The sequence below is a fragment of the Lonchura striata genome, chromosome 1 (assembly GCF_050655825.1).
Source record: "Lonchura striata isolate lonStrDom1 chromosome 1, ASM5065582v1, whole genome shotgun sequence".
Lineage (NCBI taxonomy): Eukaryota > Metazoa > Chordata > Aves > Passeriformes > Estrildidae > Lonchura > Lonchura striata.
The window spans coordinates 92,272,562-92,299,863 of record NC_140703.1 but is presented as its reverse complement, the minus strand read 5'-3'; the positions used below and the strand labels follow the sequence as shown (position 1 = coordinate 92,299,863).

The following is a 27,302-nucleotide window of genomic DNA, read 5'->3' as shown; positions in this document are numbered from 1 at the left end:
AGCCCTCCTCCACCATCCACTGCAAAAGATCTGTAAGCCCTGCAAAAGTCTTTTGTGCAAGCACCTGTGTGAAGGGTATGGCAGCACATTGCCAGGACAAAGTGTTGCCACAGGGAGCCACAACAAGGATTATATGCACTGTTTGGAGCCCTGGCATGCTAAACCCTGAGATCCTCAAAGTGACCAGCTTGTTTTCCAGAGCTCTGGCTTGCATAGCAATGGTAAGAGCCCTTGTCTGGGCCGTGGGAGCAACTGGGGACATCAGAGCCTGCCAAGTTGGAATTCACTCTGTCCAGAGAGCAGGGCTTAGGATGCCATGTGAAATCCCACACACTTCAGCCAGTCAACTGACACAAATGGAAGGCTACTGTAAGAATTAAACTTTGCTTATTCTACATATTTTGCCAAGATTTTGAAAACCACTTAATGGATTTAGACAGACTTAAGGAGTGTTTTTAGATTCAAGTACTACTTGTTTAATGGATTTATTTTATAAATATCAGCACTGAGATTTTCAAAACTTCTTTGGGGCTTGACCTTCTGATTCCTTTTAATTTTTAATGCAAAACTACATCTGAAGCTGGCAACAGCAACAAAATTATATAACTCGAATACTTCCATAAGCTCATCTCATATTCAGAACAAGGCCTTCATCCACTATGTGGATGAAATAGATGTCCAGTATTGTAGTCTGGAAGATCACTTCCCTTTGGTTTTACAAATCACTGTGCAAATATTATGGCCATGGCACCCAAACATCTTATTTGAATAGGCCTTTTAAGTCTCCAGATTTCAAATTTATACAGATAAAATACATGTGTGTTTATACACATGAATATACACGTAAGTGTATACAATTGTACTTATTTTACCTACTCTGTGTGTGTGTCTGGTATGAATGTATATGCATGCAGACCTTCTTACACGTGTTCTTCAGCCTGGTGCTGGCTCCCTGGCTATTTGCATCCCTTTAGGATCTGCAAGCATCACTGTTCTGACCCTGTACAGCTCTACCTCCTGCTCCTCCATGGCCACTCAGGATGTGCTAGTGCTTAGAGAACTTCAGCAAGTCTTCAGCAAGACTTCCCTACAGGCTGTTCTTCTGAGGTTATGAGCCCTTCACCCTTCAAGAGCAGTAATTATGGAGAACAGATACCTAGGAGTGGGAGAAGGATCAGGATGCTGCACAGTGAGAAGGAAGTGCCAGCCTACAGGTGGAACTAGAGGGGGGGAAGGTGGTGAGGTGCAATGGTGGCTGGTTGTGCAGAGATCCCCAGTTCACTCCTTCTGCAGCAAATTCAGGACAGCCACATTGCACTTTCCCAAGACAAGAAAAAGAAGGAGAAAAGGATGAAATCTGGGAGCAACCCAGCTTTCTCATTTAATCACAACAAACTGAACATGTCTCACACATTCAGAATGGAAGAAAACTAGTCATTAACTTATGTGAGGCAGCTGGTTTCCCAATAATGGCTCCTACACATTCTGGTGTTAATATTATTATTCTTGTCAACTGTGGGAACGCAATGTATATTAATGATGGTTTATTCCAAATTGGTCATTGTCGGAGTTAATAATTAGGCAGTCAGGCAATAATTATCTCTATTTTGTCTCCAGTCACTAAGAAAACCGGAGAAGTAATTTCAGAGGCAGGCACCAGAACCACACACAGTAAAGCAGGCTCTGCTGCAGGCACAAGAGATTCTTCACTGCAGAGAGGCACCAGACAATGTCTGGAAGCAGAGTTAGGGTGATACAGCTCTGAGTACTGGATGCAGAGTGGCAGCACCTCGGAAAAATACACATGCATGTGGTACCCATCTGCTCCTGGTTCACCCATGAGGGAGGAAAAGAGCCTCGAAGACACTGCCTGGCACCTGGACAACTGAGCTGCACCAGGAGGACCATCACTGCTGGCTGCAGCCCTGGTCCCAAGCAACATCTGGCTGGAAGGGCACCACCAGCAGGAGGAGGGCAGCAGTGGGAGGAGGTGGAACCACAGGTGTGCACAGAGGAAGTGAAGTCTCAGCATTCACTCTGAAATAAGAATCCTGTGTGAATTACAACAGGAAAGAGCTCAAGATAAAGATGGGTTTGGCACACATGGAATGAGAGCCCTTTGGCATATGGGTGGAGGGGCCTGAGCCCCTGCTGAGGCAGAGGACACCCTCAGCACCACTCTGAAGGTCTGTGCATTTAGATCACAGCTGAACCTGCACTGCTTCTCTCCACCAGCCCAAAACTCACATCTCTCCTCAGGTGTGTGCAAGGTATCCCAACTACAATAATCCTCCTGTATTTCCCCTGTGCACTGTGGAGATTACACCAAAGGGGAAGCCTTTAGAAGGAGTTTATGGAGTTTATTTTGCTGATCACTTTAAATTGAATTGGGTGTACCCCCATAGTGCCTTAGCAGAAAAAATCCCTTTTCAGTAATTGTGTTTTAGTTTATCCTTCTCATACAAGAATATTTGAGATTATCCTGCCCTTGTAGGCACAAAACCCCCACAAGATTTCAAGACCAGCATCCACCACTATGTGTTATAAACTTACCTCAACATAGAGGATAGGGAAAATGCCAATCTTGTCACCCAGCATGCCTTCTGCCCAGTTGTCATCCACCCTCCTGATGACTGTCAAAATTTCATCCTAAAATCAGAGATACACAAAATACATAATAAAATATTTTCAGTAGAAAGATGCCAATTGTTGTATACCCACACAAATAGCTTAGAGAGTGAGTACACAGAGGAGGTCATAAGCCAGGTAAAAGTATTTCCTGAATCCTGGGCTAACAGCATCCCTAGCCCAGCATCTTACCCCAGGCATCCCACTCAAAGTGCACTGAAGCACCCTGCAGACTGGTGCAGCTCATGTTGGCTGTCAGCAGCTGCAAGGGTCTGGGCACAGCTGGTGGGAATAGGGAACTCCTGGCTTCATTAGGGGAAGAGAAGAGTGTCTGATCCAAGAGGTCACCTACAAATCATAGGTGAAAACTCCTCAGCATTAAGTGCCCCTGTGCATCCTGTGTCTGTTGTGATGCTTTTCTCCTCTGGAACACAATTCAAAGGGAAGCACCAGTACAGCACAGGTAGTCCTGGAAACATTTCCAACGAGGAATAGTACAAGGTGCTCAGCAACAAACCTACACTGCTAGCTCACCAAATGTCAATTTTTCTTTAAAAAAATGTTATAAGGTAAAACTGCAAAGCAGATAAAAAGCCAAAGATAACATGTCAAAAAAATAAACTGCATTCACCTGTTGGATCAGCTTCAGTTTAGATACAAGTTAATCTCCTAAAACCAATGGCATTTTGATATTATATTTAATTACAATAATTTATTATTATATTTATGGGGACCTTATAAGAATTTCAGCAGCTGATGAACTTCTTTGTGATTATAAAACAAGAGATAAAGCGAAGTCCAAACCAGATTAATAATGCTCAAGTTTTCACTTGGTATTGTTCACACCCAGAATGTACAAGTCATTAGGAAAGCTCAAGTGAGTAGAACAAACCCCTGACTCTTCCCAGTTTGAATTACTCAGTTTGTCAATGGTTTGTCCCTTTCTTCTGGGGTCTAAACCCAGGCTTAAACCAGCACCACTTTCTACAACAGCGGTGGAAGGTGACCCTCTCAACAGGGCTCTGTCTAGATGCTCAGATCTCCTATGAGAAAAGGAAGGAGTGGGCTGAGAGAAGCTGGGAAGTCAGCTTTGTTCCCTCATGGCATCCAATCTTCCTCTGCTCCTGTGCAGAAATTTACAAAAAAGAAGAAAATCTCTTCCTCCAAAAAGCTGAGACAGCCCTGCTGATCTTGCTTTATTTCTGCTACTCACTCTGTGAAAATAAGAGCTGTGTATGGTCTACCACACTCCATGTAACAAGATACTGACATCAAATGGCCAGGCAATGGGCAGCTGTTTTTTCTTGCAGATACTTCTCAAATAGAAAAAACTCTCACTAATTCCTGATCCAGGATGTTCAGACCATGGATTTGCCTTGATAGAAAAATGACCAGAACAGAGATGTGACGCAATGTACTTTGTAGTTTTTGAACATGTGCATTTTGAATACATGCACTCTGAAATAGTTTAAATGTTTCCTTTGCATTATTCATCTGAATGATCCATTAGGGGAAAGCTCATAGAAATGGCTACAAGCTGAGTCTTTCAGCTATTTATTACAGCTGGAAGGATGCAAAAAGAATTTGTGCATTTAATTTCCTGAAGAAACAGATAGTATTCCCTTCCAAAGCCCTGTCTGCACAGACTATTTTTGATCTGTTTAAAGAACTGACAGTAATGCATCTCTGCAAAGCTTCCACACACTCTTACAAAAGACTGATTAGCATAAATTTAGAATCTAGGTAAAGGGTGCAAACGAGGAAAAGACTGCATCACTTCAGGGAGCTGCTATGAGTGTTCCTACTTTTTATATTTGCTCAGCTATTTCCCTAAAAGAGTTTTTTAAGAACACAAAATGTGATGTAGTCTACACTACGTGCACATATAAAATCTTATGTGTGTGTAAGTGCATACACATGGGTATGAACAGAGTCATAGATTGCTCAGGTTACAAAGGACTTCTAAGACCATTAAGTCCAACCGTTAACCCAGCACTGCATATAACTGTATATATATTTGCAACTATTTACACATGTAAGAAATTAAGAAAAAAAAAGTAAACTGTAAAACTCCAGAAGCTTTTGACCAGATTTTGCTAGAGGCACTGTGCAATCTCATCTCTGGAGCAGGCAATACAGACACCTGGCAGGAAAGGTTTATCCTATGTTGACTTTCCTCAAGGATGGGGTGGGGAATGTCTGACCTTTGAAGATCCCTTTCAACTTTAGCTTCCATGGATGTATGAAATCTGGAAGCATTTCCGTACACTAAACTTTGTTCAGCTCAGCCAAATCTGGCCGCTGAATATGGTCATATATGAGAAATGCATCCTGAGAGATGCTGACATTCAAAATTAGTATCTTTGTGGGAGAGCAAAGTGCAAATTCTTGAGAATTCCATTACATAATTAGTTTTAAGAAGGGTGTTGAAAATCTTCAGAATTACAGCAAATCCCAAAAAATATTTTGAAATTTTTTTATTACTAGAAAGTTTCTTTGAATTTGCAGCCAACGACATCATTCTATACCGTGAACTGGTGAAAGCTTCAGCATGAACTATTTTAGAACCTTATATTAGTTGGATAGCTGTGCTACTTATAAATTCCTAGAAAGGTTCTCAAAAGGATCATGAATAGCAAAATGCCACAGATCTCTTTGCATACCACTTCACTATTTCACATTGACTAAATTGATTTCCAGGCAGCATAAAGGAACCCAAGACTCAGATCTCATTTCAAAAGCCAATGGTATCCACTGTAGTTTGGACAAAGATATGTCGTGCTCCTTTTATGCCTGTTGCTAGACCCTTTAATTATTTGCTCTCTCCTTTTTCCTTGAGTTTCTCTCTATTCATCAGTGCTGGATCAGCCTTGTGACAGGCATGTGGGACCTGCAGTTCCAGTTTATAATCATTATCAGAAAAGAAGTCAAAGATAAATCACGTAGAAAGCTGTCTGATGGACAGAGAAATGAATCCTTTTGCTGAGAAAACAGCACAAAATTGTGTCCAATAACAGTCATGATTCACAGCCTGATTTTTATTCCAGTCATTAATGGCCATTAACGAAGCAATACAGAGCAGCTGTGCCTGCTATTCTGCAGAGATAACTACTCCATCCAGAGCACTGGGGAGATCGCAGCAATGGCAGGATGGCACCACGTGGTGCTTGGTGAGTCCAGAAACAGCGCTTGCCAGCTGGCATGAGAATCACTGCCACCAGCTATTGCTGGGATGGTCCCTCTGTGAACAGCAAACGCTGCTGGAACTGAGTGCTAAGGGGCTGCTCCACAGCCAGGAACAAGTATTGGATATGATGGTTCTAAGATTGGCATGGGTCTTGTTAGACACCACTGTGGGCTGTGAACGAAAGTGTCATAAAATGAGGGAAACAGTTGATGTCATTAAAAATGTGATCAGCAATGAAGCATGGGGAACAGCTGACACTGCCTTGACAGGTTTGAGACTCATCGACCAGCATTGCTCAGCCTTCTGACGGCCATGTGAAGATGCTTCCAAATGGGGGTTGAACACCAAAACAAACGTGTGGGCTGAAACTGCACTCAGCATGAGTCTGGAGCAGCTACACAGACAACCTTGCAACTACTTCAGATTTGCACGGTTATACCTGAGAGCAGAACCTTCTTGCACAGTTTGTACTAGCATTCACAGCCCAGAGAAGGATAGATTATTTTTTAAAACAGAGACAGCAGGATCCCATGTCCATACTGTGGCACCACGTTAGGAGAGATTAGAAAGCTGAGCCAGTAAGTATATCCCAAGAGCATGCAATTAGGCTCTGTAGGCCACAGCATTATCCCAGCACACTAGAGAACATCAGGAGTAGAACTGAAACTACTGATATTAAATTGGTGCACAGTTGACACAAGGCTGGAACAAGTTGTTACAGAGAAAAAAAATAACTGCCTGGTTTGGCTAATCACTACCAAACACTGAGGGAAGACATATTAAGTTGGAAATCTGTGTAAGCTCTATTATCTTACAGACAGCAGAGAGGACAGAACATAGGTGAGACCCTATGCCTGTATGTATGGCTTCTCTGGGAAGAGGACATGAGGGAGCAGTCCAAGTGGTGTAAAAGAATGTGGGAGCTTTGTTTTTTGCACTGGGTACTCAAGATAGATTTTTCTCTGCCCCTCCTGATTTTATTCTTGCACACAAAAATGATTACATTTACATCTTTGGCCTTTTATTTGGAGAGTGTTGTATCTACAGGAGATGAAAATAGGTAAATGGCAGAAACACCCTGCAGCACTCCTCATGAAGATCTGTGTAAAGTAGACTTCATTTCCTTGCAATACACATCTGGAACAATGAAACATTTTCATTTTGAAAAATTTTTCATTTTGTAACAAAACAAATTAGTAAGAGGAAACACCAAATATCCTTCCTTTGTTTTCTTTTACTGTACCAGTAGATGTTCTGAGTGCATAGTAATAAGGGGGATGGGAAAAAGCAAAGCCCAGCAAATGATCAACAAACCAAAATTATACAGAATATCCCCATGTTTGAGTTTCCTTCTTATAGCTTCTATTTGGAGGAAAACTCTATTATAAGTTTATGTCTGGTAGCCTTAAATGAGTTGCAGTACACAAATAGGTTATATTAGTTTGCATACATGTTATGTAACCCCTCCACCAGAGGAAGGAACAAATAGTGTAAATGAAACTGAGACCTGGTCCAGCATCTTCAGATGCAAACTGAGACTTTCAAGTGATGCATATTGCTCAAAGTGACAAATCACATCTACAGCACTGCAGTGCTCAGGACTCTGTGCAGAGGAGCTGACTGCATCAGCAGATGATCTATAATCTGGGCTAAACAGGAACCTTCATCAGCACAGGTGACAGCTAAAATTAGCATTGAGAAAACTGATGAAAACATGATGGCAAAGTCCCAAGATGAAAAATAGATTATTCCCTGCCAGGGAGAACAATAGGCAGGACATAAAATCTGTTACGAGGTGACAGTGTGTGTAGTGGAAGGAGCTAAAGAAGAAAATAGCAATAGAAGAGAAACCAAACCCCCTTGGGGAAGACACAGTCATCAGGGATAAAAGGATGCTGAGAATAACATGAGGGGTGAAAACAAGGAAAATTGAGAGATTGAGAATAGAGCTGTACAGCAGGAAGAAATGCTCCATGTGAGAATGACATTGGACAGCCGAGCAAATGAGAACTATCACTGTACAAAGGCAGTTATTGTAAAGGAGGTTTTCTAATATATGGCACCAAATATATCAAATACAAAAGTGTCTAGGAAAGAACCTTCTGTAACAAAAAAGACCACAACTGCCTGGCATAACTATTAAATTTCTTAAGACTGAGCAAGCAAGGAATACTTTAAGCAGACAAGAAAGACTGCATCTCAGAGAAGTCACCAGTGTACCTCTGGGCAGGCAGCAAGAAAAACAACGCACCAGAAAATATATATTTACTGATAAGGTCTCAGAGGTAACTTCTGGCTAACTTTCTGTTAGTGCAGGGCTGTTACTTCTTACTAAGCAGCCCACTTTCTCACAGAGACTCATGGCTCCAGGGAGGCTGGCTAGTCGCAGGGTTTGCAGTGTTTGCAATCAAACACTTCACTTGCTACGGAACAAAAGTGCTTACAAATCCTTTGTTAAATAAATATGAGAAAGTATACAGTCTAGGAAATTGCATTCTGCTGAGAAACACTGCATGTGGGAAAAAGATGTTACATTTGGTGAGAAAATTATATGCTGCAAATAATTCATTCAGCTATAATAAGTAGATTCAAAAGAGGAGGTCAGTAAAATCCTGGTGAAGGATATTTTTATCGTCTATTTCATATTCATTTTCAGCATAACTGTTATTACTTTATGTGATACTATAACAGCCGCAGACAGCTGAAATAAAACAGAAAATGACAATGAACAGGTTCTCCATGGCATTCACTGCCATAAATTAACAATAGGGGATAAGCTTTATTTTACTGTGAGTTTCTTGATATCCATGAAACCCATCTAAGGTCAACACAAATTACTAGGGAGGGGAGTGGGAGGCAAAAAGCAGGTGGGGAGGTGGGGGTGAAAGGGAAAACGTGACATTTTAAATCCAAAGGAAATTACAATATCTCGGTTTTCTCTCATTTCAATATGAATTTCTTAAACATTTTGGTTTTAAAGAAACCACCAAAGACTGTTTTTTAAATGTCTGCTTTTTACTGTCTTTATGTTCTTAAAATAGGAAATACTATTATGATGGTAGTGTATTTCAACTGCTAATTGGTACATGGTATGATGCAATACACATTTTGAAGCTGAATGCAATTTTAAAACACTGGAACATCTGATTCAATAAGGAACATTAAAAGACACATTTCCATTAGGATTTTTTTCAGAAATTTGAGTACTTCTTGGGGAACATTTCAATGCAGATGAAATGCATGCTTTTTAGCGGGAAAAATATTCTCAGAAAGCCAGTGTAGCCAGTTCTACTTGTTGAGCCTCACTAGCTTTACACCAGCCTTGCTATTCATGGCACAATCTCACAGAGTGCAGGGTAGGCCAGGGAAGCCAGGAAGACCAGGAAGGTGTCCCACCAGTCCCAGCACCCCTGTGCTCCTGGCTCAGCTGCCAGCACTGCACGTGCCCCACCACTCCCTACCAAAGCAGACTTCTGAACATTTTTAAAAAACCTATTCCCCTACCTTGGTGAAGGTCAGACAATCCTTGTCTTGATCTTTATCCTTTATTTCAAAGTCGTAAAGTGCTTTGCCCTGAGGTGGAGCTTGTGGGAGGGGCTTGATGCACTGGATGTAGCTGGCGGGGAAGAAGCCATGGTTGCCATTGAGCTCCCCATGGTACCAGTTCTCGTCCACCTTGCGCCGCAGGATGATGATGTCCCCCTTGTTAAACTTGAGGTCACCAGGCTCCTTTCCCTCATAGGTGTACAGGGCTTTGCCATAGGGAAGCTGAGAAACACTCTGGGGAAAAAAACCAAACACCTTTAAGCAATCTCTAGCCAGCACCAGTATCATTCTTAGAGCCATAATTGAGCTAGAAGGAAACTGATCACCATGATCATTTACCAGATTACCCAGTGACTGCCACATAATGCGATACCCTGGATCTCAGGAAACCTAGGATGCATGTGATGAAAAGCCTGAGAAGGTAGGTGTGTTAGAGCAGGCACTGTCCATCTCCTGTAGCTCAGCTGAAACCTGCAGTACCTCTTACACCACCAAGCAGCCTCACTTAATTTGCAAAATATTCTATGCAAGCAGAACTATATGTTTAAACAACTAAACTTGGACATGTCAAAAGGTAAAATATTAGACATTTTGACCTTCAGGGTTGCTTTGGTTTCTGAAGATCAGAAGAGAGACAAAACAATACATGCTTGATTATTCACAGGCTTATAACAGTTGGCAAATTGGTAATTTTTCATCACATTTGTTTGAGCAACTCCAAACATTTTTTGAGTTTGAAGCCTTTTGTTTAGCTTTTGATTCTGTAACCAAATACTCTTATTTCTTTCAAAATCCCCCAGTCTGATGCTTCTCACGGAGGGCTACTGTAAACAGTTATAATATTCTTTGTTGCTTATGAATTAATGTCCTTGTGGAAAAGTGGAATAGGCAGAATGCCCCAAATCTTCCTTTTAGAACTAAAAACAACTCTGAAGTTTTCACTGTCATTAAAAAAATTAAACAGACTTAATAAAAAATCATGGCCCATGAGGAAAAAAAAAAAGCCTAAGAAGTTCATTGTTTGGTATGATAAAAGAGTGAAACCTATTTGATGGAAGCCACTTGAGTGGGAAGAAGAATTCTTCCCAGAGTTCATTTTGTCCCAGTGAAAGATAGGCTATCTCACCCAGGCTGGGACTGCATGGAACAGTTGGACAACATTTTGCTGGAAATACAGGTTTATGCAGCCCCTGTCCTCCTCCCCATCTACTTGCTGAGTCCCACGGAGCAGAGGGTAATTGTGTTGGACACAGCTTCCTACTGCTTTGGTCCTATAACAGTTCTTTAACCCATACTGGAGTGGAAAAGGTGTATTGCTATATTATCCTATACCATTTTTCATTTTATTTAACTTGAACTAAGAGTCAGCTTGCAAATATATAGCAGCACATAACACAAGCGGTGTTAGAGGGGTACTTTTTTTTTTTTTTCAGAGTTGTAGTTACAAAAATGACACAGTTTTCTTTGCATACACATGCTTTTGAGTAGTCTCCCTGCTGTGCATCATGCTTGTCAATGGGGTATCCTATAGAGACAATGAAAAAGTAAAGCTATATTTAATAAAACACCTTGGTATTCCCCCAGGTGATTCTTATGTCTGTACTTCTGGATGACATTCCTGTGCCTAAAATAACACTCAGATGCTTTCCCAAGGGGGAAGGTGGAGCGGCCCGACAGAAACACTGCACTTCCAGAAAATGAGATGACTTTTCATGGTATTTGTTAAAGCCACAAGCAGAGGCATTTTTCAATTCTGATGGGTGCATTAAATGCACTGCTCTGGTGGGGTGGGTTTCATGCTCTTACACCTGCATCTTTTGGGAGGAGGAGAAGCACAGCCCGCTGTCTGCACTGCCGGCTGGCGCCTCCGCCTGCTTCTGGGCACCAGATGGTCACTGGGCAGGCACACCCCACACTGATCAAAGAGTAGCTTTCCTCAATGCACCTTCACACATAGGCATTAACTTACTCATTTTTATTAGGAAAGGCTTTAGTAGCTGTACAGGTCTTGGAATGCTGTGTGACAGATCTTTTTGCACACAGCCCAGAGTGAGGGAGACAGGCAAAGAGGCACAGCTCTTCAGAGCATTATCCATGTTGTCTGGAGGGGGATTTAATTTCATTCAGATGTGTCCTCAGTTCTAACTTTTCTCATTAGCAACTTGAAGTTCTTCTGTAAATCCTCTGTATTCTTCTGGATTTTGCTGTATCTGAATGGAGCTACCCTCTTAAAGACTTGTTTCAGAAGCTCCTTCAAACATAACTAAAAAAGCATAAAATCAACAGCCAGCTAACAAAGCATCAAACAGTCTTTGCCAAATCAGTGGCAGCATCCTACTGATATTTTTCTCTCTGCCAGGATGGTTATTTCCCTTGAAAGCAAATCTTTGCCCCCTACATAGCATTTTAAAGATTAAGTATACAATATCATCAAACTCCTTAGGTAAGGCATAGATTGCATTACTCATTTGAAACTAGAAAAAAAACCCCACACACTAGCTGAAAGATTACAGAGCCTTGTAATAATTTACAAATAAAAGAACCATTACTTTAATTCATGCTGGGAGAAGACAATTTATCAAAGTAAGAGTAAGATTTCTGCCAGGTGCACACTGCTGATCCAGAAACATGCCTGGCAAACACACCCTGTATCACTTATCCTAGATGGGACCTTCCTATTCCCAAGATCTTTGTAGCAATTCAAGGTCAGATCACTTCCTTTACTTTTTAGCCACTTTCTCTTCCCAAGCCTCATTTTACTGGGTAAAAAGGCAGCAGCCCCCAGCACTACAGAAAAGAAAGTGGATTTTACTCCACTGCACATTTCATCAAGGAAATTCTTATGCAATACATACTGCATTTTTATTGATAATTAATTGGTCTGGCTAGAAGATGATTCAGGTCCCTGTTTTTACCTTCACCTGATGCAAAATAATACTTTTGAGAAAAACAAACCAACTGCCAGACATAAATTTGAAATCTGGCATTGTTTTATCTGGAGACCTTAATGTGGGAATTTGCAGTTTAGGTGCTTGTGTTCTGCTTCTCTTTCATGGGCTTATCTGTGGACTATCTAGGAGCTGTCCTACACAGAGACAATCTGGGCAACTGACAGTGCGCAGAACTTCTAAAACAAACTGTTCCAATCATCAGCTACAACTTTTCTAATTCTGAATCACAGTTTTTCAACTAAAAACTCTGTAGAGGCATTTTTAAGATGAACATTTATTTACTGGAAAAGGTGCCCTCCTACTGAAAAATTGAGACATTTGCCAGCCTTTCTGTAAGGCTCTATGTAAGGCTTTCTAAGGCTCTATGCTCCATTTTGATTTGAGCATCCCATGTAAACCTTGCATTTACTGTGGCCCAGGTACGAGTGTACTCTAATAATTTTCAAATAAAGCTACTTGTTCCATTCTAAAATTTTTAAGTGTCTGCTCAAATCAACCAAAGAGAGAAATTTAATATCACGATTACAATTAAAAAAACCAAACAAATAAAACACAAAAACCCCCAAAATATCCTCAACAAACCAACCCCAAACACTCAAGATAAACTCTTGAAGCTTCTTTGATTATATATTCTGGCCAAAAGATCTAGGTTTCAGTGGACTTTTCATAGTCACATCATATTAATGGTTCCTAAGAAGCATATTTTTGGAAGTTTCCCTTTATTATTCCTATTTTTGTTTAATTCATAAATGAGAAGCAGATCAGATTCACAAAGTTCCTCTGAACTACACCTGGAAGGAGGGAACATTAAGCACCTTTCAGAAATAGAATAAAATCTCTGCTGCTGTTGCTAGTTGTAATGTGGTTCCTAGAAATCTTCCTCTGATCCTGATTATCTTCCTCACTGTCAATCTTTGTGCAGACAATTCTGGCCTATCCACTCCCCTCTTCTTCACTTGACTTTCCCAACTCAAAGGAAAAGAGGTTGGCCAGGACTGATATTCGACTGACATTCAAACTCCCCAAGCCCTGCTGGTGAGCATGTCCTTCCCATTTTATGTTCAAAACCTTGGCTCATGCCCTGTCCTATTTCTCCTCAGGTCTTTGTTCCATGCAGCAGCATTTCAGTCAGAAACCACCACCTTCAGAATGCCCAGGTGGTCCTTCCTACAAAACCTTCTCATCTAAACCAGGATACAAAGTGTCATCCCAGAGATCAGACTGAAGCAAAGCAGAGACAGGCAAAGTCCAGGCGAGGCAAAGCACATAGAGGTGTTTCTCCAGCACCTGCAGGAGGCTCACACCTTCCTCTTGCTCCCTGCTTCAGCACAGCAAAATCTCCTTACCCTTCCTGTGCTCATGCCATGCATAAGCACTGCCACAGCAACTGCTGGTGGACACCACTGAGCCTCTGCACTACACCCTCAGCATGTCCTTCACCCCCTGCTCCACCACCTAAGTCCCTGACATCCATGGGGCCCCATCTTGGCATCTCCTCCCGCACATGGAGGGGAGCTCCCTTTCCAAGCCCGGCCCCAGCAGCATCATGCTGCTCCTCTCCCCATGCCCCTCAGCTTCACAATGGCCACTCCTGCATCCACGGAGCAATGTGGTGGCAGCCTGGCTGTCCTGTGAGGAGCTCGGCAGAGAGCACCACCCCACTGCCTTCCTCCAAGTCAGCTCTTGACATGTGCTTCACTGTGAGGAACCCCTGCCATAAAGCCCCTCCCCAGCTGCCATGAAATCTGAATGAGCATAATGCAGGTGGCTGCAAAATTAAACAGCCTCGACATCTGACTGCATCGAGTAGTTGATTTGCCCTGCTGGTTTATTGTGAGGCTAACTGGCATTTGCCTATGATGTGTACTAAATTTCAAAACTCTGTGTGGGTGTGTATAGAAATAAAAAAAAATTAAGAAAGGAAGAAAGGAAGGGATGAAATCACAGTCAATGGCAACAGCCAGTTTCTTTTTCCTGCCACTAAATCCATGCTGGCACGATGCTGAATACTGCCAAAGGTTTCTTTTCTATTTCAGCAATCAATACTGACGTGAAAGCCTGAAGTGTTAATATGCTGAAAATCCCCCTTGCAGAAGACTCAATGATATGTTGGCAACTCAATCATTCTGCATTTGTGTTTCAGCAATGTCAAATAGCAGCAGTTAAGCAGAAACCTGCTGGCAAATTGACAAATAACAGCCATGAAGCAATTAACTGGCAAAGCTGGAGCATTCTTCATTATGTATCCTGAAGAACAAAAGGAATGGGAAAAAACCCAAACATGCTTGCTTCCAATAAATTGTCCCTGTAGAAAGCTTAGTAGAATGTGAGCTGCCCAGATAGAGTAGATCTTCAGTTTTCAAAAGTTACAGAATATAAACACTTCCCCAATGTGCTCAAAAGCAACGCAGGCTCCAAGAGGGGTCAGAGCCTGTCCACTTTTGCACACAGGACTTGGTGGAAGAAGTCACTACTTCAAAAAAAAGTCTAATGCTTGCCAAAAGTACCATGCAGGTGCCTATAAAACAAGAAATCAAAAATAAAATAAATAGGGCAAGGCATACATCTACTAAACCCAGACCGAAATGCTATGATCCAACACTTCTCTCAAACTAAGTTTGTGTTTAGATCCTTGAAAGCCAAGAAACCTCTTGAGGCTCCTGCTACAAATCCTCTCTACAACAGCAAAGCAGAAGATTGTTTTTCTGCAGTGTGAAAACTATGTTAATGCTGAAGGGTAATTTCTCTTGCCCAAGCTCTTGCCTTGTGCAGCTCAAGCTGTGCAAAAACCTCAACCTCACTGCTTCAATGGGTTCTCTTGCACATGGAAATCCCCACAAGAGGCAGGTGTGATGCTGACTTCCCCATGGGGCAGCTGTGTCACCTGACCCTTATGTCAGAGGGATGAAAGAGTCAAAGAATTGGAGAAATGCAAAAGGTGGAGGATTATTTTACTCCTCTTTCCCTTTGCTCCATGAGTCTTGATCATCATCGGAGCTAGAGGTGAAGCAGGAGGGTATAAATCCAAACAACCTCAGGACACACTGCTGGAACAGCCTGATAAGAACACTGCTAGGGACAATAATTTTTTATTTTTTTAAGTCTGTAATAAGTCACTTCAGCAAAACACAAGGGCATGTTTCTTGTTGCAGTCCTTCAAAATTCTACAAGATCTATCTCCATATCCTCCGTACTCCAAATATATTTCTGAAGAGTCTGTTCTGCAGCATGAATGTATATACATTTATCTCTTTCATCAAAGACTATCAAGTGTAGACATCCCAAGTAAATTAAAAGTTGACAAAGAAGAAAAGGAAAAAGTAATGAAAAGTAATTAAAAACATGCACACCTCAGTGGTAAAATACAGTTAAACACAAGCTATTACTATAGAGCATGAATAATAATTAAAACACATATTGCTAATTTTTTGCTCCATTACTCTGAAGCATCACACATTACTCTGAATTTCCCAGTCTACACAAGCAAAGACTCAGCAGCGACAGTTTGGACTGAATTTACATTTTCCAACTGGTAGGAAACTCCCCACAAGCAGGCTGGGTAGCACTTCAGCATATGGTTTCCTGATACCCATAAGAGCTGTGCAGAAATCCCAGCAGCTGTGCTGGAGAGGACAAGGGCTGTGTGATAGAGCATCTATCAGCAGGACTGCTGAGGAGGAGACAGGCTACTCCCTATAACTACCCTATTACTGGGATCATGGCATCTAAAACTCCCATTCAAATCAGCTGAGAGCAATTGAAATCACGAGCCTGCTCAGATCCCTTTGGGACAGAAAAGTGGAAGGCAGTCTGGCACAACAAACTTCTCCATCGTGGTGCAGTGACAGCCACGTCTGCTGGACCTGGCAGGGCAGCAGGGACCGTGCGCTGCCCGCTTGCTCCTCGCCATCCTGCCCGCTGCGCTCGCTCTCAGTTTAACACCTTTCCAGAGCAAAATTGAACCTAAATTAAAACATGTTGCTTAGTCAGCCCTAGGAAGCAGGAAGAGAGTACCTGCACATGTTTCTTCAGCAGAAGGGGTCGAGGCAAACTTTAGCCAGTGCAGTTAAAACAAAAAATGTATACTACCACCAGATCTGTGACCTGCAGAGTTTTTAGCGGCTTTTGTCCTCAAGAGGAACTTTCAGGGTGACAGATCATAAATCATCATCATATCTCACAGCAAAAACTCTCAAAAGTGCTTTGTCTTCTGTGTTAAGATGGTTTGTCTTACGTGCAGTGATTCAGAAGTACAGGTCACCTGTCCAACATATCTCAACAGTGACACTACAGCATTTGCTTTCACAGAAAGCTGATTACAGGAAAATTAATCAAAGAGAATCTAAATTTGCACAAAGAATCAAAGACAAAACCTGGTTATATGCTATTAGTCAGCTCTGTGACAGATCAGTAAAAGCCTGAAAAATCACGCTTTGCATGTATAATCTTTTTAAAATCAACTTTAAAAAGCAAAGTATTTGAGATGACAATAGAAACAGCACCATGGAGAATGAAAACTCAGTATAATCATTTATATACTTTGGAAAGTGGCATGTTTATTAATAGTGCCATATAGGTATTAATTAATCACAATAAAAATACAAGTTCTTAACTAAAGCTTTCCTGTTTTATTTGATGAAATGACCTAATATTTTGGCCCTGACCCTCACTGATGGTGCTGCAGATAGGCTGCAGTCCTTGTGACACCTGAAGATACATGCAGACAATGTGTGCTTGAGGTGCGCATGGCTCCCATCTGGAGTAGAAGGGAAAGTGCTTTTCCAAGCATTTGGAAACTAAAACGTCTTGGGAATGTCTCTACACATTTGCAAGAGGTAGCCTTTATACATGGAGATGAAGTGTCCAAACAGATTAGGAGCCTATCTGCCATTTACAGAAATGACTTCTGCAATTAGCATGAAGATACCAGGGGACTTGCTTAACAGATGGAGCACAAAGGCAGGCAGGTACAGCATCATTCTAGCACATCAACATTGCTCTCCAATGAACAGGGAACAACAGTGCTCACCACCCCAGAACAGCACAGGATGGTGTTCATCCTCTTCAGCAATGGGTCAATGGAGCACAAACTGATCTTCCAAGAGAACAGTGTATGGCAAAGTTATTTTGTAGTTGATCTGGCAAACAGGCACATCTTGCATTTCACCTTATAACGTCCATTTTTGTAAATGGCAATATTAAAGAATATTTCAAAGTTTCTCCTAGCAAATGCAGTTGATGCATGCAGCACAACTGAGAAAAAAACCAGCAGGTTTTCCACTGCACAGCTTTTCACATAGGTCTGTCTGGGATTCTCCACTTTACCAATATTAGAGCTGAGTTAGTTTTACAGTCCAATGCCATTTCTCTTAGAAAGATTCACAACTTGAATGGAAGAGTGCATCTGATCTCATAATTGCAGCTAATAGCTTCATGTCCTCTGCACAGCTTACATTGCTTCAGCCCATCACTCACTATCTATCAATATTTATGCATTAAAAGATCTCTATTTCTTAGTAAACTGTTGTTTAAGTCAAGTATTTTCAAACTACATGCTCTTCTATTAAACAACACATGATATTCAGGGTCAGGTTGGATTTCCAGCAGTGAGTTCACAGCTATGGCTGCCCAGAGAATTAGTGGGTAACACCAGCCAGCTGTTTAATCATGTCAGTGCAAAGTCCCTCCAGTTCTGCAAAACCCAAATGCTTCCAAACTCTGTGCTCTTTAATATGTTGTACCATGAACACGCTGCTGAAATTGTAGGTCAGTTTCTGGTTGCAGTTGAACCACTTTAATTTTGTTGATCTTGATGAAGTGGTGTGGATGTATAGAAAATTCCTACCTGGTATAAAGCTTTACCTTACAAGTAATCTTCTCTTTAACAAAGAGAACATCTGGCAGCCTCTATCAAGGAAAATATTTAGTGATGTCTTGTGCTTGCCACAGCCTTTACAAAAGCTAGGTATATTCTAAGAGTCTGTCCTTCACCTTTCAGGCAGAAAACATTCACTGGATCCTAAGGGCCAAACATGACCCTTATAATCCTGTGCAGGGATCTCAGTGAGAGGATTGGCTGTTGTGCACAGACACTTCAGAGCAGAAGCTGGTCTACAAATCCCAGCAAATAGCCGACACAACTTCTAACCCAAGTATGCAGTGTGGCTTCCTGAGAAACCATCAGACAAAATACACCTCAGCTGACTGCCTCTCAAGGGCAAGAGCAACCAAACACTTCCTGAGCTTCAGGAACTGTTGGTGGGTTAACACAGAAAAAAATACGAACAGAAAAAAATTTTCCAGTGCAACTCTACTGAGCAAACTGAGAGCCATGTGGTACTTGAGCCGTTCAAAGAGGAAAGACAGCACATTTGGCTACATTTAGCCTGCCAGAGCCACCAATAGAGACAAATCAAATAGCAGCTCCCTTGAAGCTGCAGAGAAACACAGAAAACCTACTTATATTCAAGGCACTACAACATTGTATCTTTAACGTTGCCTTATGTTCTCATTTCAAAGTGTCTTAAAACCTTTAAATAAACATGTAATCTCTCATTGATTACTCCCCAGATGATACTTTGGTCAGAACCATGACCCAGTTTTCCCAGCCACCTGACAGAAACAGTCCTTGCTTGCTTTTTAATAAAAGAGATGAGTTAAAAGTCAGTTCCCTGTGCAATTTTGAGAGCCTGAAGTTTTTTCAGGCTTCTTCACTTCCACAACGGCAGCTTTTACAGCTCTGGAATTTTCCACAATTCCTTATGCTGTAGGTCACAGCAAGAAAAAACAGAATACTTTGGGGGAAATACAAGAAATATTGCATAAAAGCCCATAACATGAATTTCTGCTGTAGCTGCTTCATTTGATCTTTCCTGGTGGAAGCTGACGAAGCACGGGGTAGCTTACATTTTCCAGCAGCGTCTTTGTAACTCTGCTAGCCAGCCCAATACCTCTGGTTTACTTTCCAGCCTTTCCACGTCTTTCTTTTTGGCTCTTTGCCTTGTGACTCAAGTGTTTCCTAAGCAGAAACCCTCTCCCACCCCAGAAAGGACTCTGTGGTCCAGCCCTGCTACAACTCATCAGAGCTGGGTTTCCTCCTGACAGAGACCAGGCAGGTCACAGCTCAGAGGTCCTACTCCCAGACCCTGCTTGTTTGGGAATTTTATACTGCAGTTTTTTCTCTCTTAGCTGGACCACAAGCAGGGGAGAGGGGTAAGGAAGGGCCTGGAGATGAAGCTGCCCCAAAAATGGAGTGGGCAGATGTTATTTGCCAGCTGGCAAAGCTCCCATAGCTCAACAGAGGGAGCCCCACTCCGGTGAATCTTGCCGGGTATGCTACCAGTAGAGAAGAGACTTCATTTTTTTTTTTTTTTTTTTTTTTTTTTTTTTTAACATAAATAAATTCAGACCAGGAAAATATTTCTCCTCTCTTTCTCCCTCCCTTCCCACAAATGTTAATTTAAAGGTTACACAAGAGCTTCTTCCATAATTTCAACCACTGAGAATTAAGAAAACTGGTGCCTCAAACAACAAAAGCCACTTTGGCAGCCTCAGCTCACAGGCTGCTGCAGCACCCAAAGAAAACAACCTAGAAAAATTTAAAAATTAAGGATTTTTTAAAATTAGCTTTCTGAGATGACACAGGTGGGAATTACTCCTCCATATGGACACCTGCATTTACTGAGAAGTCTCTGAGGCAGTCAGAGTATTGCAAGGCCTGAAGGGTGAAACAAGGATGTTTTTTTGCAGGGGATTGAGCAGGGTCGCTGCCAGGGTTTCCAAGGAGTATGGGAGAGACAGTATAAGATAAAAGATCATTAAGGCCCTCTGATATGGGAATGGAATGAAAAGTGCCCACCCAAAGAATCTGCCTGTGGTGTCAGGGTGGCCTCTAAACTGAAATGGATGAAAGGGTGGAGGATGAGAAGCCAGCCTTGATTTTTATTTCTGATGAAGGGGACGATCTGAAATTCCTATTTAAACCCCAAATATGCAAAAAGTCACATTTGATTTACTTATGCAGCTTTTACTTTTTGCTTTATGATAAATAACTGTGGTGCCTAGGAAGGACCTCTTTCTCTTGTATCTTTTTCACTGCATGTGACCACAGAGCAGATTCCTGCACTTTAAAACTGAAAATATATCCTCTGCTTTCTCCAAAGTTTTCATAAGACAGTTTTAAAAAATGTACTCCAAAAGAACTTTCTGAGGTGGCATTCACAGTTTCATAAATACTGTATTACCTGAACTGTGCCTTCCCTGAACTGACAGGGCGTTTGATAAATGCACCGTGGACTGCATACACAGTGGAGCTAAAGAACATGTTTCCTTGGTAGCTCAGTTGTAAACTTCAATAGGTGGATAAATTCCCATGTCACTAGGGAATATTTACAACCGAACCTTATTTATCAGCAGCGTGCCCTTACCAACAGCCCACACAAATCCTGTTATACAAAAATGGCTATGGCTCTTTTCTCATAGTTAAATGAAAATCACAGGGATTTCTTTTGCACCAGGACAGGTTTTATAGCCAGTGAGGAAAAAACTGCATTAGGCGATGCTAATGTTGAAATATTCTTGGCTCAAAATGTCAGTGGGAGAGGAGCTAGCTCATCCACATCTGCACTATGTGAACAGCCTCCTCATCCCCTTGCTGTTGGAGAAGTTCTCAAGAGAGAGCCCATCGGGAGTTCCATCCTCTGAAGAAACCTACATGATGACCAACTGCCAGGAATTTAGATTATTTCCCCTCTGTTTGCTGTGATTAGCAATATGAAAATATCTGCTATGCAATAAAAATGAAAAATTTGTGCATTTTAAATCACAGCATTTCATCCCTGTTTATCAGAAGTATCCCCATGGTTATTCTCCCTCAAAGAAGACCTTATTTTTCAGAATCCCTGTCCACTCCTTGGTGGGACTTCAGGCTCCCTGACATCCCACACCCTGCCTCCACTTTGTTCTCCTACCCAGATACCATGCCCTGAAATGTTTCATTAGCTGCAATTTACTGACACACACTTTCTTCGTGCAGATGATTAGGAATTGCTTTCAGGCCTCAGTGCTGCTGACAGGACAGGCTGGCACCTTCCTGCCCATCAGCCAGCTGATTGCCAGGAGGGCTTTAATCAGCTCTGACTTTGACGTGTGCTGGGCACTCTGGGCAGGGGTGCCCACTGTGCTGAAGAGGTCAAAGAGCACCTTGCACTCTAGTGCTGCCAGTCCTCATCTCCTCTGGTGTGGAAAAGGCCCCTCCACTGCTGTGCTGGGCTCCCATTAGGAGCAGTTCAGCTTCTCCCCTGCACGGAGCAAACCTCTGTGCAGTTTGATGTTCAGAAGCAATAGCAGTTGGAGCAGACAAGGAAAACATCAAGGAAGATACAAGGCTTCGTAATGCAAATCATGCTTTTATATCATTCTCCCATATCCCCTTTGGGGAAAGGAAAGTTGATTATCTACAGAATATAGGTCAAATTTATGCCTTAAGGATCTTTCAGTGCTTTGGCTGCTTGCTAACATAGTATGGGGCTCCTCGCTGCCTTTTCAGGTTAATGCTTTCAAAGTGCTGTCCCTAGGCATCATCATCATCCTCAATTTCATAATATTACTAAAAAAATTAATTTCCTGCACCCACTCCCAGGAGTTTCTCTCATGCTGAACTTAATTGATGCTTCCTCCTGCACTCTGAGAAATGATTAAAATGAATGCTGCACATGTTAGGAAGCACCTCGGATTTCAAACTCTGCATGGTTTCTAATTAAAGAGACACACACAGGATGCTTGTGCTACATTTCACTCCTCTCTAAGGCTATTATTATTACATACATTTCAGCAATAGTCAAAAGAGTCTCCTCTACCTCACATAATAGGATCCTGATTTAGACTGGATAATCACCAGTCGTTGATCTGGGTGAAAAATGTCTTTAGGAAAGGGAAAAGAAAAGGCTTGTGCTGTAACCAGCCCTCTGGCAGAGAGATTGATATTAATGTCAGAAGTGTTTGAATTTCTGGCTAACCTAGAGTATATAGTATCCAATGTTAAGCACTGACACTAATGAAGTGCAATAAATAAAAAAGAAAAACTAGCTAGAAAACCCCCATCATAATCAGGGGTGCCTGATGCTCAGAGATTTTTGAGGAAAAAGGCACAGGTACATGAGTTTCAGCACTATTCTCACAGTTCCCTACCCACCATTTCCCTCCCAGTTTTCTGGTCTCTCTGTATCTTACTGATAAATACTTGATTCCTAGACATCCTGTGTGTGTCTGCTTCACTTCAGGTACAATTTTTGAGATGTTGGTCACCTTTACCTACCTCATGAAATCTCAGGACCCAAGCACCAGTGGGGAGACAACCAGTGCTGAAATCTCACCCCAGTTAGTTAGACATCTGCACCATCAGCACCTGCATTTGCCATCAACAAGGCTGCACAACAAAGCTAATATCCCTGCTTTTCTGTGAGAAGACACGGGGCTGTAAAGCTCAGAGGGGAAAATATTTCACATAGATGTGTTATTGATACAAAGTCAGCTCGTAAACCCTATCTTGCCAAGCTGTGCAGTCATTTTGAAAACTGCAGCTACACCTTGCTAGATGCAATGACCTTACTTTTTTCCAAGGCCAGCTTTTGACTTTGCTTACATGAATGTAAATAAATCAAGTGCTCTCCCACTGTTCATAATGACAGTATTCCTGATTGTCACCGTTGTGGCAGCACACTCAAGTTCTGTGGCAAATGACACCAGGGGAAATGCCATGATAGCAATCCTATGCTATATTGTGTGCATGTTTTACCACCAAGTAATACTTAAAATATGGGATCCATTTGCTTTTCCAATGCCTTGCAAAATCCTACAGGTTATAAATAATTCAAACCAATAATAATAGGATGTCTGGGCATTTCTTTTTCAGGTTTAAGAAGGTAACTGTCTAACTTGGTGAAATAAACTGCTTTTACTGAAATAGTTTTCTCTACTGATAAGGAAATGATTTTCAATTAAACATACTGCATATTAGCAATAGAAAAAAGACTTAACAAACTTAACAACAAAGAAAAATAACAACAAAGAAAAATTTTTATTACTTGTTCATCTCTGTATGGTTTCAAATCCCTTCAAAATAGAATTGAACCCCTGTGCCTCTACTTTGGGTTAATGCTACAATCACAGGAATATTGTATGAAACAGGCTTCTTCTCTGTCTGTGTTATAAAACTGAAAAGTATTTTGCTTTTCAAAGACAAGTTTTAGACACAACTTTGGGAAAGGATTAGGGTATATCTCACAAAAGGAAGAAGAGACTTTGGCCCCTGAGAGGGACAGAAGTAAGACATACAATCCTCAACACTTCACTAGAAACTAAATCAGCACACTAGCTTTACCTCACCTCACCTTCAGCTAGCACCCCAGGCTCCCAGCCTGCCCTAACTCTTCTCACTGGGATTAGGTCCCTATTTCAGGACAGTCACTCTGGTATGGAAGCAAGACATCTGCAAAACACAGGTGAAGTATGGAGTTCAGTGTTGCTTGGAAAAAATACAAAGATACTCTGAAAAAGACTACATCTTGTATTTCAATCAAAACCATTTCAGCTATGTTTCTCTGCTCATTATGCCTAATTATTGCATCATACTGCCTTCAAAAAGCTATCCATGGTTATGTGTGTCATATGACCTCAGCACATCTGAAGACCAAGGGTCTGCAAGTGCGTTCTGTGGAACAGCAGTGATTGCTCTCTCAGAACTGCTGGAGAAAGCTGCAACTCCCTGGACTCTCTCAGCAGGGGGACCTAGAAGATATACTTTGAGAAAGAAGTGGCCAAGGGTGAAATTTTATGATATATGAGCCCATCTTCAGGCAAATCCTTGCTGGTTAGTGTGCCTGGATTTAGCTCCCTGAGCTGCCTCCTCCAGCAGTGAGATGAGGACAATGTGCTGCTACACAAGGAGTGCAATGGGACTTCACATCTAATGGGAGGGCTCAGAAGGGAACCTGAACCTCCTTTTAGAGGAGCAGCCCCCAGATGGGCTCCATAGGCTCATTGCTACCCTAAACACACATTTTTAGTATGATAATAAGTGATAGCTCCAAGTCTGAGAATCTTTTACTTGGGCAGTCTGGATCTTTTACTTGGGCAGATGGGAATTACCGTGCTATTTCAAAGGATAGAAATTTAATTTTCATATCATGCGGTGCTTTCTTTTCACCACCTTATCCCCCTGCCTGCAGAAACTCAACTAAGGAATCGTCCATATCCTCATTTGAATGTTTCTATGGATTTAGAACTTGAAAGATTATATCTGTGCTCAAAAATTACTTATAAGTCCATTACAGCACAACAATAACTCAGCTGTAATTGCCTAGCAGTGCAGGCTGTAACAAAACAAGTGTGAGTAAATCCAGAATCTGAGCAAATATGAGAAAAGTCAAGAAATAATGGACAGAGACCCCTTTGAGACTGCTGGACTCCCACATGGTCTCTGAGTCTAGTGCTCTGCAATCAAAAACAAATGTTGTAATAGATTTATTTCTCAGGTTCTCTGCCATTTTTTTCTACATGCTGCATTTCATCACAGGCAGCAAAGCACCTTCAAATCCCTCTTGTGAACTAAACACCAAGCAGGAATGACCAGAACCTGCAACTTTCACATGGTAAATGAAGACAGCAGGACATAGCAGAAGCAATGTCAATGTCCTGCTCCTCATAAAGAAGCAAATTTTGGTCAGAGTGCTGGGTCACCCGAAATGGTAAGTACCAAGAAGAATTGAAAAACTTATCACCAATGTACCTTGTTAGCTGAGTGGAAGAGAAAACTTATTTCTGCCCACAGATGTAAAGAATGATGCAGGCCTGGGCAGACACTTGGTATGGCTCTGTGCCCCAGTGCACCCTGACTTGTGTCCTGGCTCCGGATATGGACAACACCCAAATCCTTGCAAGAATGCCAACCCCAATTAAGCTTTTTCACACAGCCTGCAAAAGTTCTGCAGCATGAGATGAAGGCAATGTAAGCATGATGCAGTGTGACAGTAGCTTTGAAAGCCCTTTGGGCATATCAGTGTAGCACATACCTAGTGATTCATACTTCTAGAGCACTAAACATGCCATTTCTCCTGCAAGAGCCTGATAACTAAAAATCCTCAGATTTATAGAAGGACTGTTCAGCCAGTATGATCCTGTAGCTACTAGATCAATGTCTTCTCACACAGGTAGGAAATGAGAAATTATGTGTTCAATAGTTCAAAGACACAAATTTCTCCATAGAACAAAATGTGGGGAAAAATCAAACCCAGTTCCAAAACATTCTACTGTGAAGCTGTCATCCCCTCAATTTGGTCTCTATTATAACAATTGTTGGCTATTTTAACACAAAAAATTGCACAGAACTTTGCAAACTTGCTGTCCTACAGGGTTATTTCAGTGGAAGCTGAAAAGTGCTGATGCTTGTGGAAAGATTCCGTACTCTAGAAAATAATTTATCTACACTAACAATGTCCAACAGAAGTGACAGAAAATGCTCCTTAAGAGAGATCACGCCCATTTTACCTTTGTGTAGATACTACATGAAAGGACAACTAAAGTTTAAGATTTTTCCCTTCCACGTTTGCCAGTATCAACCTTGTTCAGGCAAATTATCAGCCTGCATCTCCTCTGAACTTCCATCATTATGAGTGCACATACACCCTCAATGTCTGATGTGCATACATTATCCGCATGAATTAAACTAATTTGCATTTGTACACTGAGCAGCTGGCCTAAAATTTACTCCAGAATAATTTTTTTTTAACGTCCAAAAACCATATATGCAGCTGGGATTGCTTATGAGTGAAAAAATGTGGTATCTTTATAGCCAAGAGCATATGTATTCAGTATGCAGATCTACAAATATTGGATTCACTGCCAAAAATCATTGTTAAGCAAACTGGCTGACTTGCTGCATTTTCCTGATGAACCAGAAGGAACTTGCTGAAGAGAGGTAGAGTACTTGCAAAAATTTCAGATCATGGATTTATAGTGTGCACAATGCAGTGTGATCTACTCCTAGATGAGCAGGTATGTCCCTGTAGCAGGATTTCTGACTGGGATATGAGCGTGGATCCTGGGGAAGTGTCAGCAACATTCTGATGAGCCCTGATAGTGTGGCCACATTCTTGCAAAGCCACCTGTGTGGAGCAAGGTCAGGGGCTTCTGCACATAGCTGAGGTGAGTGTTGTAGACCCACCTAACTGCATCCACAAGTGACTCTGGATGAAGTTCTTGTTTCCAAAGGGGTTTAGTGGCCTCTTGAGCTGCAAAAGATGGCACATGCAACAACCTCTTCCTTTGCAACACTTAACCAGAACAGCTATTGCTTAGTTTGTAAAAATTTAAAGTAAATAATTAAAAAAAAATTCACTCTTCATTTATGCCTCTCTTCAGAATATTAACAAACACTAAATTCCCCCCTACTTATTTCAGATAATGAAATCTACATAATGAGAATCATTTTTAATAGACATCTCTGTGTTTCTACCATGGGCATATTTTTACCCACTGTGTGGAGCTGACTTTGCACATATTCATTCTGCTATTTTAGCAGTAGGAGACTAGGTTAACACACCAGTCATTCACTCCTGGAGATCTGGATTCAGTTCCTGGCCTGCATGACAAGTGATAATGAGTTTGGTTATTGAATCTCCAGGGGATATTTGTTCACATTACTAAGCAACCGCATAAATTTGGCAAGATGTGTTAAGTATGTGCTAAGGATAAGACCAGGGGCCAATTGCTCAAATGACTGACACAACGCAGCCTCCCGCACATCACTGCACCAAGCCCCTCCTTTGTGCAGTTCTGCTGGAGCTCAGGAGAACCGTGCAGGTTTTTCAGCCTGTCCATTCCACTGTCTGAACTGACACAGCCCATGCACAGCCATGCAGGTGCTGTCTGAACCTGCAGATACACAAAGAAACACAACCTATGTCCCTCCTCTCAAACTCAGCACATAATTC

At 41.7% G+C, this 27,302-nt stretch overlaps 1 protein-coding gene across 2 annotated transcripts in view; it reads right to left on the bottom strand.

Annotated features, from left to right (window-relative positions):
- Positions 1 to 27,302, bottom strand: part of SH3RF3 (SH3 domain containing ring finger 3) — a 322,774-nt gene that overhangs the window by 152,035 nt on the left and 143,437 nt on the right. For both annotated transcript variants that reach the window (XM_085558352.1, XM_021545582.4), the window contains exons 2-3: positions 9,320 to 9,595; positions 2,554 to 2,649 (exon numbers count right to left, since the gene is read on the bottom strand). In XM_085558352.1, coding sequence (XP_085414478.1) covers positions 2,554 to 2,649; positions 9,320 to 9,595 — 372 coding nt within the window. The remainder of the gene's footprint in view (positions 1 to 2,553; positions 2,650 to 9,319; positions 9,596 to 27,302) is intronic.